Below are 15127 nucleotides of genomic sequence, written 5' to 3'. Positions count from 1 at the left end.
ATGCGTATCTGTGAACAAGCTGTGTGCATGTGTGTAATGCTCTCTCTCTCTTTCTCTCTCTCTGCGTGTGTGTAGGGGTGTGGGGTGTATATTTTATGAGATGGCTGCAGGTCGGCCCCTGTTTCCTGGCTCCACCGTAGAGGACGAGCTCCACCTCATATTCAGACTGCTGGGTGAGTACAGAGTACACCCTGATTGGATTTTACAGCCTAACTAACCCACTGACCTAGCGCCACCTAGTGTCTGCTACAGGGACAAACACACAACCACAGAACTCTCTAAATAAGCAGACATGGTGATGATGATGGGGACATTACTTGAGCGTTAACTAAACGTTGATAGAGTGTTATCTAAAGACTGGCCCCTCTCTCTCTTATTTCTTCAGGCACGCCATCAGAGGACAACTGGCCAGGGATCTCTGGCGTCGACGAGTTCAAATCCTACAACTTCCCCAAATACAAACCTCAGCCCTTCATCAACCACGTACCCAGGTACCGTGTGTTAGTGCGCGCGCGCGTCAATGAGTGTGTGTGTGTGTGTGTGAGTGTGCACGTTTCTGTGTGGGTGTGTGAATGCGTATCCGTGAGTGTGTTTAGTCAGTGCAGGAGGCAGGAAATCCTGTGGAACTTTAGTGAAGCAACTCTCCTTCCTTCCTCTGACCCACCAAGTTCCCATCAGTCACCACCAACTGATAGTAAACCCTGTGATTCCTGAGCTCTCTCTAACTCTCTCTCCCTCCCCTCTCTCTCTATCTCTCTCCTTTTCAGGTTGGACACAGAAGGCATTGAACTGCTGTTATCATTTCTGAAAGTGAGTTTCTCTGTCTACATTTTTAACACACACTGTGTAACCTACACAGTTATACTCTGAACCACTGGCATGCAGTACTTATAATGAACAACAGGGGGCACAGTAGTCACTTCTGCCTTACTGATTCTGTTTCGTTGTTGCTGTACTGTCAGTGTGTTAACTGTTGGTCTCCCTCCTCTCCAGTATGAGTCCAAGAAGAGGATCTCAGCAGATGAAGCTATGAAGCAGGCCTACTTCAAGAGCCTGGGGACACAGGTCCACACACTGCATGAGAGTGAGTCTCTAAACCTGGGGATGATCAGTACTGGTCTAGTCCTCTGAATGGCCAGGAGATACACTCACACATAATTACAATCCTCTCTCTCGCTCTCGCTCAGGTATATCAATATTCACTCTGAAGGATATCCAACTGCAGAGAGACCCTGGCTATCGGAACTCCTCACACCTAGAGTCAGGTGTGTAAAACACGAACACACACACACGCTCCTCTTCTTACCTGGAGCTTCATAACTGTTATGACATACATAGAACCCTCTCTCTCTCTCTCTCTCCCCCTCCCTCCTTCTCTCTTTTATTCACTCCATCTTTCCAGGCAACAGCAAGAACAGAAGACAGAGCATGCTCTTCTAGACTCTCTGCTCCTGGGACCTCCAGGGTGGAGCTCGTTCCTGTTGCTATAGTAACTGGCTCTCGCTTGAGATGAGACTGAACGGGACAGAGCCCCCTCCCCCTTCTCGCATGAGCCCCTCACCCCTGGACAGACCTCCCCCCTCACCCCCTAGAGAGCGAGTGAGTCTGGAGTTGATTGGGGAGGGAGAGATGAACTACGTTTATTTATTTGAAGATATGGAAGGGGGATTAGGGGGGTATATTTTGCTGCTAAACTACTACTGTCTGTATTTAACACGCAGTTTGTGTATATGATGATGTGAACTCAGACACCATGCACAGCCGACCAGTCGCGAAGGTTACTATTGTTATTGTTATGAAATATGAATTATGGTTATTATGATTCCACTGATGATCTCGATGTTGTTTATCATAGCTGTTACCTTTGCTGTTGTGCTTGTCATTGTGTTCAGAGACTGAATGCCTTTTTTAGCGTTTTTTCCCAAGTACTTTCTTAAGCTTCCTCTGATGGCGGTGTTTGACTGAAGTGAGACCAGACCAGTCCAGACTGGGAGAGGGGTACTGGGAGAGAGGGACTAGGAGTGTCTGGTCTTCAACTGGAAATCTTCCTCTGAACTGAAGCAATTCCCGGCCTCCCTCTCATCCTCCTTGACCTAGAACATTCCAGAACATTTCAGGGGCCAGACTGGGGTTAGGAAGGGGTCAAAATGGGGTTGAGATGGGGTCGCGAGGGTCATTAAGCACAGAGTCCAGTCATTGGGAGAGCACAACGACCCTCAGAGCCTCTTGGCCAACTAATGGGACCACAGCAGAAGGTGGAGTTTGGAGGAATTCTGACTCCCCATGACATTTCCCGTCCCCCTCTCCGGTTGTCATGACAACAGGAAAGCGAGGATTAGGGAAGAGAGAAACACCGGCGCGCCGCAGGAAGTAATGTGACCTCCCACAGGAACCCATCGGTCTATCCCTCTCTCTCCCTCTCTCCTCTTTCTTTCTTCCCCCCTCCCCCAGGATGGTCTTGACTTAAGTTCTTGTATGCAAGTTCCTCTTGCCTTTTGGAGGTCTGCAATACCGGTTGTTTTTCTGCATCATCAATAACTGTAAGCAGTTTCTAGTTTTTTGAATGGCTCTCTACTCTGTAGCTGGCCATGGGAGTGGGGTATACCATGATTTCAGGGCACTACTAGGATGACGGGTGTTTAAAATGGCTGACTTGATTTGACAGTATTAAGAGATTTTGTTTTCTATGTTTGACCTTTTGACCTTTGGTCTTTGACCTCTCCTTGTGAATACAGTGTCAGTGTGGCATGTCAAGGGGCAGCAGCTTCGCCTCTCAAAGGAGAAAAAAATATTTGTTTCACAGTCTGCATTGGACCACTAGTCTCTTTTTTTCCAGCGTTTGTACACATTTCAAATTGAAATTTTAAATAGACTTAACAAGCCGCTGTGTGTGTTGTTTTCAACTGGCAGTGATTGTAATACTGTACTTTTTCAAGTTTAAGAATGACCTGAGCTTACCTGAGGGGGTGTGTGCCTGTGTGTGTGTGTGTGTGCGCGCGTGTGTATGTGTGCCTGACATATGGAACGCCTGCTGTGGTGTAAACTCAATCTCTGGAACACTGACAGTTGGTGGCCCTGTAACTCCTTTTACTGGAACTATTTATTTCTCATAACCATCACAGTAAAATGAGTCTGTTTGATAAATACACTTGTCTTTATTGTTGTTTTCTGGGTGAAATGGAAGTAGATGGTGACACTCACACCAGACATAAAATCAGTTGTATAGCATTCAATGCTTCATGTTTATTTAAAACCTTGTTTAAGACATTTTTACTTGACTCTCGGACATAAAGAAAATAGCAAATCATTATGAGAATACATTTGTATCAATTCCTTTATGAAAAAGAACCAAAAGCTGTTACACATAAGCTTTTGTTCAATATTGAATTGGAATTTCGTCTATAAAAAAACAAAAAAACATTTACATAACTCTTACATTTGAGAAGGCACAGCCGGTACAAGGTAATAATGCATAAAGTGTAATACAATACAAAACCATAGAAAAACATTCAGCCAGAACAATACAACCAGGTTCACAGCCTCAAATGAACATATCAAAACCACTATACAATGATACAAACATTTATAAAGCGTTATAACCATACGCCAGTCTATTGATAAAGGGCTGACAAGGTACAATGCATGGAACAGCATTCTGATAGACAGCACTCTGGCATTCTGAAGTGGATAAATGTGGGACAACTTCAAGCTGGATGAGATGAGATACAAACTAAACAAGTCCAAAATAAATCTGTTTCAACTAAGCTAAAGAAAATGCATCTTCAAGTCAATGATGATAATGATATTGACACAGTTGAAGGCTGATCCAGTCGGTTTGCAGCAGTGTCCTGATTTTATCCTGATTTTGCCTCGAGTCCTGCTATGTCGGGGTCCAGGATTTGAACTCGCGTGGACTGGGCCTATTTGGTCTGGTCGGGCCTGCTTAAGCCTGTTTTGGTCCAGTTGGTGGTAGAATCCAGTAGGGTATGTTACTGTCTTCCAGGAGGATCAGGACTTGTGTGGGCTGTGGGAGAGCAGCAGCGGGGAGGAGGTGTCCAGGCTGGACAGGGGGACTGGGATGGGCCCATTCAGCAGGGTGGGGAACTACAGACAGATGGACAGAGGAGAAGACAGGTGAGATCCACTGTCAGATTAGGAAATACCACACAATTATAATAATAATGCCCCCCATATTATACTGAGGTAAAGTGCATTCATCTCTATCCCTAGACTAGTGTTATACATGCGTACTACTAATGATGAGAACTTTCTTTATAAAGAACTCTAGCCCAAACTCTGGAGAAGCTGATGACTGGGTTTAAGAATTCCCTAAAATGGTGGCCGAGGTATTTTAACACCCATCCCTCCTGACGATGGGAGGAGAGGCACTTCCTGTTGTGAGAGGGCAGATGGGAGTGGGTGGGGCTCCTGAATCCCCCCCCCCCCCCTGAGCAGGAAGCTGCCCCCCCTCGTCCACACCAGAAAGGAAACATCTGTAGCTTATTTTGAAACCCATGCACACCGTGAATCACACACATATACACACTTACGTACAATCACAGTGAACCGCTCACACACACACAGAACTAAATAGCGGCGGTGTCATGTGACTCGGTTGTTGTTGAGAAAATGAGGCTGTTTGGGGGAATCTTCTGTCTTAGCTAGAGTTGCAAAATTCTGGGAACTTTCAATACATTTTCTGGTTTTACAGAAGTCCTGGACAGAGGATTACATATTTCCTACTTATTCCCCCCTGGTTCCAGGATCCTCCAATCAGGATTTCGGGAAACATGGAATTTATTGAATGTTCCCGGAATTTTGCAACCCTAGTCGTAGCTCAAACTTCTAACTATCCCTCCTTTGTTTACCAGTTAGAGTGGAGCCCTTTCCCTCTCGGCTCAGTACGAACAAGCATAAATACTCAACTGTCCTCCCCCTAACCCTTTCTGTCACCATCCCACAACTTTCCCCTCTGTCCCTCCCTCTCTCCTCCTTAACTCCCTTCCATCAGTCTTCACTCCAGGTGGTGTCCGGCTCCCTCACGCTTACTTTCCTTTCTCCTCTCTCTCTATTCTCTTTTAGAGTGTGTGTGTGTGTCTTACCTGGAACAGGGGTCCATGGCCCTGCAGGCGAGCGGGGCTCAGGGGTCCTACGGGACTCAGGCTGCTCCAGAAATGGATACTGGACAGCAGGGGACTGGGGGTGAGGATGAGACCTGAGGGAGTCTAGAGGGAGAGAATAAATACTTTATGGAGAGTGAGAGATGTACATTTTTCTATGTTCTGTTGGTGTTTTTGTTGGTGATCTGTAAAATGATCTAGCCGAGTATGAACACACACAGCACAAAGGTTTCATTTCTCCCTGTGGTTATTCAGTCCTGCTGCACTGGCTCTGTTTGTTTTAGTAAAACACTGGAACTAGGAGGGGAGAGAGGGCTTCATACCCTGCTTTGGGGGGACAGAGTGGGAGACGGGGGGGAGTGAATTCAAGGCTGACTTGGGGAACTCTTGAGGTCACAGAACTTGGAACACTAGGTTCCAGCTGAGAAGCTACATATGAAATCAATTTATCTCCATCTTGCCTCCCTATCGCTCTCTCTCCCTGACTTAATGTATCTGTTTATATGGGGGGGGTTGTGTTTATGTGGGTAAGGAATGATGTATGCTATTTTAATGAGTTGTTTTGTAGTGGCCCAATAAAGAGGAGTTCTAGATTCCCTCTCTCTCTCTCCGTGGTATTACGACAGCCCTTACCTCACGCCGGCGATTCAAGAGCTTTAGGAACATATGGCTTCACTTACAGACCTCCCCACCCTCCCTTCTCTCTCTCTCCCCTCCCTTCTTTTCACTCTCTCTTCAGCTTACCTCTCTTCCTCCCTCTTCCTTACTAGTCTCGATCCCCACCCTCTCACTCTTTTCCGCTTACCTCTTTCACTCGTTCCCTAATTTCCTCTCTCCGTCTCTCCTCAATAACTCTCTCTCTCCCTCCCTCCCTCTCTCCCTCTCCTCTCCCTACCCTGCCTGTTTTATGGTAAGGACAGACAGTTCCAGAGAGACTCGGGGATAAGTCATGTCTTTTCCCCCAATGTCATTACACACACAAATCAGCACGTACATACAGAGGGCAAGGGTGGAGCGAGTGTATGCGTTTGTGTTCAGGGCTAACCTGGGAAAAGATTGAGTGTGGGTGGTGCTGACCTGTGCAGTGAAGAAGGCTGGTGTTAGGGACCCTGAGGGCAGCGCAGGACTGTTGAGGGCGATAGAGCCGATGTCATTGGCTGTCAGGAGCAGGGAGGGTGCGGATATCTCCAGGCCTTTAGGCTTCCTGGTTTTTGGTGGGACGCTATTGGCTAAGCCCCTCTTCTCTGGCGTGGGTGTGGCCTGGCCACGGTCTCTGTGACCAGACGATAGGTTAAGGGGCTGAGCGCTCTGCTCTGATTCGTCAGTCTCAGGGGCGGGGCTCCGTGCCCTCCAGAGTGCGTGGGTGGGGCTGTGTGATGGGGAGGAGGAGCAGGACGAGGAGTGGGCTAGCCTTGGGGAAGGTTTGGATGAATAGTAGCCCTCGTTGGAGGAAGGGGGCGGGGATGAAGGCAGAGACACCACCGGCAGTGCCCCGCCCTTATGGCTGCGGTTCTGAACAAAGCGAATCACTGTGCCACTGTCGTCGTGGTGATCATGTCGAGGCTCTACCTTGACTGGCCGGAGCAGATCAGGGGGGCGGAGGAGGTCCTGTTGATGCTGGAGGGAGCTGACGGTAAAGGAGGAGTAGAGGCCTGAGTGGAGGTACTCGTTCCTCCCTGGGGGGCCGCCCCTCACACCCTCCTCATCCCCCTCCCCCTCTGACAGGGCCCCACCAGCCTCATCACTCCCCCGCACCCCCATCTCCACCGCCGCGGGGTCCATCTTCAAGATCTCCGGGAAGGACACAAATTTGTACACAAACTTCTGGCCAATCACCTTCTTGATGATGTTCTGGAGGAGGAAGAGGGAAGGAGGAGTTTAAGCATAATTTGTTATGTTATACAGTAATAACAGTGTGTTACTGTTAACATGCATGCCATGATGTTATATGGTGGTTTGACCTGTAGAATTGGTACAGACATGTTCATGCTGTGTAGAGGTATTTATTAGGATCCCCATTAGCCACTGCAAAAGCATCAGCTACTCTTCCTGGGGTCCACATGAAACATTACATAGTACAGAACATTATTAGTCAAGGACTGAAATACATACATTTAAAATGTCATACATACCCTACATATCAATACATACACACAATATCTAGGTCTAACACATAATACAGTGCAAATTACAATAAAATATATATAAAATGGCTGTCTCGTCACAGTCCCCTTTGTGCAGTAAGGTGTTATTTATGTGTGTTTTTTAACTGGGTTTATTTCTAGTTTGAGTTACATGTGGTGGCAGAGTTCCATCTAGTCATGGCCCTATTTAATACTGTGTGTTTCCCAGCATCTGTTCTGGACTTGGGGGCTGTGAAGAGACCTCTGGTTGCCTGTCTTGTGTTGTACTGATGAGTGTCCGAACTGTGTGCCAACTGCTTGAACAGACCGTTCGGTACCTTCAACATATCAATACCTTGCACAAAGACCAATAGTGATGCAGTCAATCTCTGCTCAACTTTCCATCCGTGTACATCTAAGTGTGATACATGCTGCTTTGTTCTGGACCAACTGAAATTGACCTATGTCCTTCTTTGCCGCACATGACCACACAGCTGGGCAGTAGTCCAGGTGTGACAAAACTATGGCCTGTAGGATCTGTCTGGTCGACTGAGAAGGCAGAGCAACGACCTATCATGGACAGACCTCTTCCCATTTTAGCAACCATTGAGTCTATATGTTTTGACCATGACAGCTTGCTATCTAGGGTTACACCCAGCAATTTAGTCTCTTCAACTTGCTCAATAGCCACATTATTCAATAATAGATCTAAATTAGGTTTAGCATTGAGCGAGTGATTTGTCCCAAATATTATGCTTTTTGTTTTTGAGATATTTAGCACCAGCCTATTCCTAGTTACCCTTTCTAAAATGGACTGGAGCTCTATGTTAAGTGTCAGTTATTTATTTTACTGTTGTAGCCAACATGTATACTGTTGAGTCGTCAGCGTACATAGACACACAGGCTTTAGTCAAGGTCAGTGGAAGGTCATTTGTAAAAATAGAAAACAATAACGGCCCTAGCCGGCTGCCCTGCGGTACACCACACTCCACTGAATTTGCATGAGAGAGGCTTCCATTAATGAAAACCCTCTGTGTTCTATTAGATAGGTAACTCTCAATCCATAATAAGGCAGAGGATGCAAATCCATAACACCTATGTTTTTTTCAGGAATTGGTTATGATCTATGACATTAAAAGCTGCACTGAAGTCTAACAAAACAGCTCCCACAATCTTCTTACTATCAATTACTTTCAGCCAACCATCAGTCATTTGTGTCAGTGCCGAGCATGTTGAGTGCCCATCACTATAAGCATGCTAAAAGTCTGTCGTTAGTTTGTTTTCTGTAAAATACCTTTCAAAAAGTTTGCTAAGCACTTGGTCAGCTGTTTGAACCATTTAAAGGGTGCTCTGCTATTCTTGGGTAGCGGAATTACCTTTGCCTCCCTCCATGTCTGAGGACACACACCGTCTTCTAGGCTTAAATTGAAGATGTGGCAAATAGGAGTCACAATGTATTCCGCTACCAACCTCAGCAATTTACCATCCAGGTTGTCGGTACCAGGTGGTTTGTCCTTATTTATAGATAGCAACCTTTTTTCACCTCTTCCATAACGACTTTGTGGAACTCAAAACAGTGCTTGTCTTTTCATTATTTGGTCCATTATGCATGAATATGAAGACTCAGCATTTGTTGTTTGCATGTCATACCTAAGTTTGCTAATCTTGTCAACAACAAAACATATTAAAGTGGTTGGCAATATCAAAGGGTTTTGTTATGAACAAGCCATCTGCCTTAACGAAGGATAACATTTCATTTAAAGTACTCCAGAGCTTTTTACTATCATTCTTTATATCATTTATCTTTGTTCCGTAGTATAGTTTCTTCTTCATTTCATTTGGTTTAGTTACATGATTTCTCAATTTCCTGTATGTTTGTGAAGGGTTTATGCAATGTTGGTGTACCTTGTCATCCATGCCAGTAGGTGTGTGTTTGTGTTTGGTGTTAGTGTAGTGCCAATGTCAACTATGTGTGAGATGTACCTTGTCATAGTAGTAGCGCAGGGCTCGGCTCAGCTTGTCATAGTTCATGTTGGTCTTGTTCTTCCTCAGGCCCCACAGCTTGGCCACCTCTTCTGACTTGAGCAGTTTAAACTCCCCGTCATTGGATGTCCAGCAGATCAGGTGCTTGTGACTCTTGTCTAATAACAGCTGCAGCAGGAACTGCCACAACGTGATGGCACTCTCCATGACTGGAGAGGGGGGAGAGAGGGAGAAAGAGAGAGGGGTCATCATGGTCAGTTACACTTGCACTGCATGTAAATAAAAACACACACATTCTAACCCTCAAGTACAACAAGTACAAAAGCCTCCCCCATGTCCCGCCCCCAACCAAGAAGGCATTTCCTGCACCATAAAAGCCGACCCATAAAGACAGAAAACACACCAATAACACATTTAGATCATCACTACCCCAGACACTGGAGTCATAGTATTATGCTCCTCCTGGCATCATGTGCCAGCACCTGTGCCAACCAATCTACAGTGGGGAGAACAAGTATTTGATACACTGCCGATTTTGCTGGTTTTCCTACTTACAAAGCATGTAGAGGTCTGTAATTTTTATCATAGGTACACTTCAACTGTGAGAGACGGAATCTAAAACAAAAATCCAGAAAATCACATTGTATGATTTGTAAGTAATTAATTTGCATTTTATTGCATGACATAAGTATTTGATACATCAGAAAAGCAGAACTTAATATTTGGTACAGAAACCTTTGTTTGCAATTACAGAGATCATACGTTTCCTGTAGGTCTTGACCAGGTTTGCACACACTGCAGCAGGGATTTTGGCCCACTCCTCCATACAGACCTTCTCCAGATCCTTCAGGTTTCGGGGCTGTCGCTGGGCAATACGGACCAAAGATTTTCTATTAGGTTCAGGTCTGGAGACTGGCTAGGCCACTCCAGGACCTTGAGATGCTTCTTACGGAGCCACTCCTTAGTTGCCCTAGCTGTGTGTTTCTGGTCGTTGTCATGCTGGAAGACCCAGCCACGACCCATCTTCAATGCTCGTACTGAGGGAAGGAGGTTGTTGGCCAAGATCTCGCAATACATGGCCCCATCCATCCTCCCCTCAATACGGTGCAGTCGTCCTGTCCCCTTTGCAGAAAAGCATCCCCAAAGAATGATGTTTCCACCTCCATGCTTCACGGTTGGGATGGTGTTCTTGGGGTTGTACTCATCCTTCTTCTTCCTCCAAACACGGCAAGTGGAGTTTAGACCAAAAAGCTCTATTTTTGTCTCATCAGACCACATGACCTTCTCCCATTCCTCCTCTGGATCATCCAGATGGTCATTGGCAAACTTCAGACGGGCCTGGACATGCGCTGGCTTGAGCAGGGGGACCTTGCGTGCGCTGCAGGATTTTAATCCATGACGGCGTAGTGTGTTACTAATGGTTTTCTTTGAGACTGTGGTCTCAGCTCTCTTCAGGTTATTGACCAGGTCCTGCCGTGTAGTTCTGGGCTGATCCCTCACCTTCCTCATGATCATTGATGCCCCACGAGGTGAGATCTTGCATGGAGCCCCAGACCGAGGGTGATTGACCGTCATCTTGAACTTCTTCCATTTTCTAATAATTGCGCCAACAGTTGTTGCCTTCTCACCAAGCTGCTTGCCTATTGTCCTGTAGCCCATCCCAGCCTTGTGCAGGTCTACAATTTTATCCCTGATGTCCATACACAGCTCTCTGGTCTTGGCCATTGTGAAGAGGTTGGAGTCTGTTTGATTGAGTGTGTGGACAGGTGTCTTTTATACAGGTAATGAGTTCAAACAGGTGCAGTTAATACAGGTAATGAGTGGAGAACAGGAGGGCTTCTTAAAGAAAAACTAACAGGTCTGTGAGAGCCGGAATTCTTACTGGTTGGTAGGTGATCAAATACTTATGTCATGCAATAAAATGCAAATTAATTACTTAAAAATCATACAATGTGATTTTCTGGATTTTTGTTTTAGATTACGTCTCTCACAGTTGAAGTGTACATATGATAAAAATTACAGACCTCTACATGCTTTGTAAGTAGGAAAACCTGCAAAATCAGCAGTGTATCAAATACTTGTTCTCCCCACTGTATATAAACATACTGTATGTATGTCTATGGGGCCAAGTGCCAACCAGCGACATCATACATCTCATATTACAATATGTTGAAGTGGGGAATAAAGCCCATTACTGCATATGTAACGAGACACACCAGTGGCTATGTAAAACTTCTACTTACTGGAGAGCTTGGCTGGCTGCCTAAATGATAAGAACACGGGTCAACACAGCAGCTCTTTGTGAATGAGCGCTGCCTGGCAGCTTTACTACATCAGACAAGTCAGAGAAGCTTGTCCTCTCTGGGCTCTATGCCACTCCACTAACACGCATGCACACTCAGTCACTTGCACTCTCTCACTCATTCGCTGTGCTTTGTGACTGTGTGCTTCTTAGTAGTAATTATGTTTCATTATAGGTCAAAATAAAGAATTCAAGTGTGTGCTTGTGTCAGAGTTCAGGGACTTGGTGCTGCCAACTATAGCCAGACAGGGGTGGAGCTACGGATGTTTCTGTGGTGATAAAAGAGGATGTGGTCAGTGCCCCTCTGCCAAAGACAGGCCACACCCCAACGACACTATTTACCTTGACTTCACTGTCTGTCTGTCTGTCTCACACTCCACACACACAACCTTCTGTGCACCTCTCTCTCTCGCTCTCTGTCTCTACCTCCCTCTAACTCTCTCTCACACCCATACACACATTTTCTCCAGCCACAAGCTGGTCTGTTTGAAAATACTGAACACAGAATCCTGCTTTCCCTCCTCCTCCATACCCCTCTTCACCTCCATTCCTCTCAGTGAAGAGAGACCATCCAGGAGAGGAAAAAGGTGAATACCCCCTCTGTCTCTGTTTCCTGAGGAGGTCTCCTGTGTGTATGCATGTTTTTGTGTATGGTGTGTGTGTGTGTGTGATGGGAGACCATAAAGCTGTTTAAATGAGGACTTCCTCTCATTCTGCTACAGGGCGTCTTCCCAGGGAAAGGCCAGTCCCAACTCAAAGGTAGGAATTCCTGTCACCGGGAACCATCGGAAACACAGGGACCTCACAGATGGGACAAATGGACGGGTTTCCTCCTCGCCTCGCTCTGGTACGGCAACACACACACACCACCCATTTCCTATTCCACAACAACATATGGAGAATGCATTGCATACATGTACTCTGGGTCTCCCCCAGGACATCCTCTGGCATGATGTATGATGGATTTAGTCTTTGATATTCCATAGTGACAAGGGGTAACTAGCCGAGCTCAGAGACAAAGCAGCAGGATCTGTTTATTTTCGGATATCCTTAGGAATAGTAGGGAAACCTGCAACTCCGCATTGCCTGATAAACACTGGATTGGTGCAACTGAAAATACTGTTACCATAGATTTACATCTGTTTTATTGCAGCATTGAATATGTCCTCATGTTATTTATTTGTACTGTATGGGATGATAGGCCACAGCGTCTCTCCACCTGGACAGGTACACACACACACACACACACCACACACACTACATTTAGCTTCTGGTAGGGATAATTTATTTTGTTGATGGGGAGTTTATAGTATCTTATAACAGTGTTATGACACAGAGCCAGAAATGATACAGTGTGGACCAAACGGAAACCCGTTATGAGCTCTCTCTCTCTCTCTCTGTGTGTGTGGGGTGGGGGGGCATGACTAAATGCGCACTCTTCCTGCGCACTGCCAATGGAAAAATCAACTAGCCACTGCGCTACCAACAGGGATGTCATGAGACGTCATAGGCTATATAATGCCTCTGTGTCTGTATCGTACCAAACGTCGTATATAGACGCGCTAAAGTCTAAAAAAGTATGGGTTATCACTGGTGGACCGCCGGACTCGGGTCTGGGCAGAGCCATCCGTGTTGGAGAGCCTGGAACACTCAAACGGCTCTTTGTTTGCCACATGACTCATTTTCAAGATGTTGTATGCTGCCAGTTTCAATCCGGAAGCGCACGGCAATTAGTCTGCAGAGTCCAGACAAACCAGAAAGTCTACTAGAGTTTTTAAAGGGCCATGAGCTCATTTTCACACCAATCGCTACTTTGAGTTGCAAAATGCATCACAACCAACAAGAAATTGCGCGTGAAAAGCATACTAGAGAACCGTGACAGACCGGAGCGATTTGAGTCCAATGTGTGAATAACGGAGTAGCCAAATGTTATCAAACATCAAAACGAAAATAAATGTAACTTTTTTTTATAGCGAAACACATACCTTTTACTCAAATGTATACATGTGTGCCAAGATAGCATAACAAATCGGGGATATACTACCAGCATCTGTCGACTGTCGTCCCCTAAATTTCAAGTTCATTGTGATGACGGAGTTATATCATATATCCAAACTATATTTTCTGGTACCGTTTACTTCTAAGCCATCATCACTCAAACTCAGTGAATATACTGTGTTAATAAAGTGAATAGGAATATCATAGAGAAGCATTCCTCCACATACCCTGGTGTTAGACGTCTGCTTTCCTTCCGTATATGTTTTTAAAGAGAATTCCGTATAATGCGCTGGTTTTCCATGCTGATGCCGTCTGGGCTGCGGGGCTCGAGACTGTAAGGGGATCCGGAGTTTTTTTTCTCCTTCTTCAGAGCAGGAAGTCCGAGCGCGCAGACAGAGAGCCGGCTCACTTCCTCTCGCGCATTATTCCCCAGGCTCTCGGCCGTCTGTGTAAACACGCTTTTCCTCCTCTCTGCGCACGCACAGTAATATTGTAATTCTGACTACTTGCGGGCCCAACTGATGTCAACTTCTTCTTGGCCAGCACCTGGAGGCGTTCGTGTTCCTTCCTCCACACACACACACACACCTGGAGGCGTTCGTGTTCCTTTCTCCACACACACACACACACACACACACACTGACTGCTCTCTCTCTCGCTCTCTCTCTCTCTGGGTGGGGGGTGTGGGGTGTGACATCTCCTTGACATCAAATAATGGAAGGGCATTGGGCTAGTTGTAAAAAAGTAGGCTATTCTTAAAATTCTGCATCAGCCGCACTACACACAGACACACGCGTGCACACACACTTTCATTCTCACAGGCTTCACTTGAGGTCAAAATGGGAGTAGAGGAGCTCTTTAATCCTTCAACATGTTTTAGTCCAAGATTCCATTCACAGCGGTTTTAAAGGCATTTCCCCAGAAGTTCATGGTAAACGCTGCTGATGTCGGCTCAATCGGAAATTACCATTAAATGTCAAGCGCACTATAACGTGGATCTTACACGGATCGGATTGAATCCTGGCTTTACTGGAATAAAGTGATGTGATTATGTTTGTGTGCATGAGTGTTGTTGTGTATCAATGAGTGTGCAAGAAGTAGGCTTGTGTGCGTGTGTTGGGGAGTGGATCCATTTTTCCGGTTTCCTGCATGGGGTTTCCTCTCACTGACAGGAAATTGTGGCTCACAAAACATCTGCAGTCACATAGGTCAGTAGCTTACCTTGTCCAAATAAAATATTGAAATATTAATCATTTATTTGACTGAGACGCGCCCCGACAGAAAGATGCATCAATCTCAGATAAAGCAAGCGAAACAGCGCCCCTCTGATGGTGTTTGGATTTTTCTTTAAATGACATGTCATATTATTTCTGTCCAGACAGCATCAGATACATGGACTACATAAATGCCTCCTGTTGACAATGCTTCGCTTGAAATGTGCATAAAAGAGGGGAGGGGGAGGGGAATTGCCGAATTGCCCACAACACACTCATCCATAAACAACTGGATTATTTCTCTTAAGGCTTTCCTACTTGTGTATATATATATATATACACCAACAACTTTTTCAAAATGTCAACAAATTAGATCAATTTACCACA

The 15127-nt window shown here is 45.7% G+C and overlaps 2 protein-coding genes across 2 annotated transcripts in view; one reads left to right on the top strand and one right to left on the bottom strand.

Annotated features, from left to right (window-relative positions):
- LOC311140532 (cyclin-dependent kinase 17-like) overlaps positions 1-3148 on the top strand; it is a 44512-nt gene extending 41364 nt beyond the window's left edge. Inside the window, exons 11-16 of the mRNA XM_084175621.1 lie at positions 76-173; positions 386-491; positions 768-810; positions 994-1084; positions 1188-1265; positions 1403-3148. Of these exons, the coding sequence (XP_084031747.1) occupies positions 76-173; positions 386-491; positions 768-810; positions 994-1084; positions 1188-1265; positions 1403-1440 (454 nt within the window). The 3' untranslated portion in view covers positions 1441-3148. The remainder of the gene's footprint in view (positions 1-75; positions 174-385; positions 492-767; positions 811-993; positions 1085-1187; positions 1266-1402) is intronic.
- LOC311140534 (ETS domain-containing protein Elk-3-like) lies at positions 3132-14171 on the bottom strand. Its single transcript, XM_084175623.1, has 5 exons — positions 13754-14171; positions 9227-9435; positions 6198-6971; positions 5103-5225; positions 3132-4104 (listed from the first exon to the last, which is right to left on the bottom strand). Exons 2-5 carry the CDS (start codon positions 9431-9433, stop codon positions 4009-4011), a joined length of 1200 nt encoding a protein of 399 aa, XP_084031749.1. The 5' UTR covers positions 9434-9435; positions 13754-14171; the 3' UTR covers positions 3132-4008.
- Between the last annotated feature and the right edge of the window lie 956 nt (positions 14172-15127).

This window comes from Coregonus lavaretus (assembly GCF_964263955.1).
Source record: "Coregonus lavaretus genome assembly, chromosome: 13".
NCBI lineage: Eukaryota > Metazoa > Chordata > Actinopteri > Salmoniformes > Salmonidae > Coregonus > Coregonus lavaretus.
Note: the sequence above shows the minus strand (reverse complement) of the source record. Positions and strands in the feature narration are given on the sequence as shown.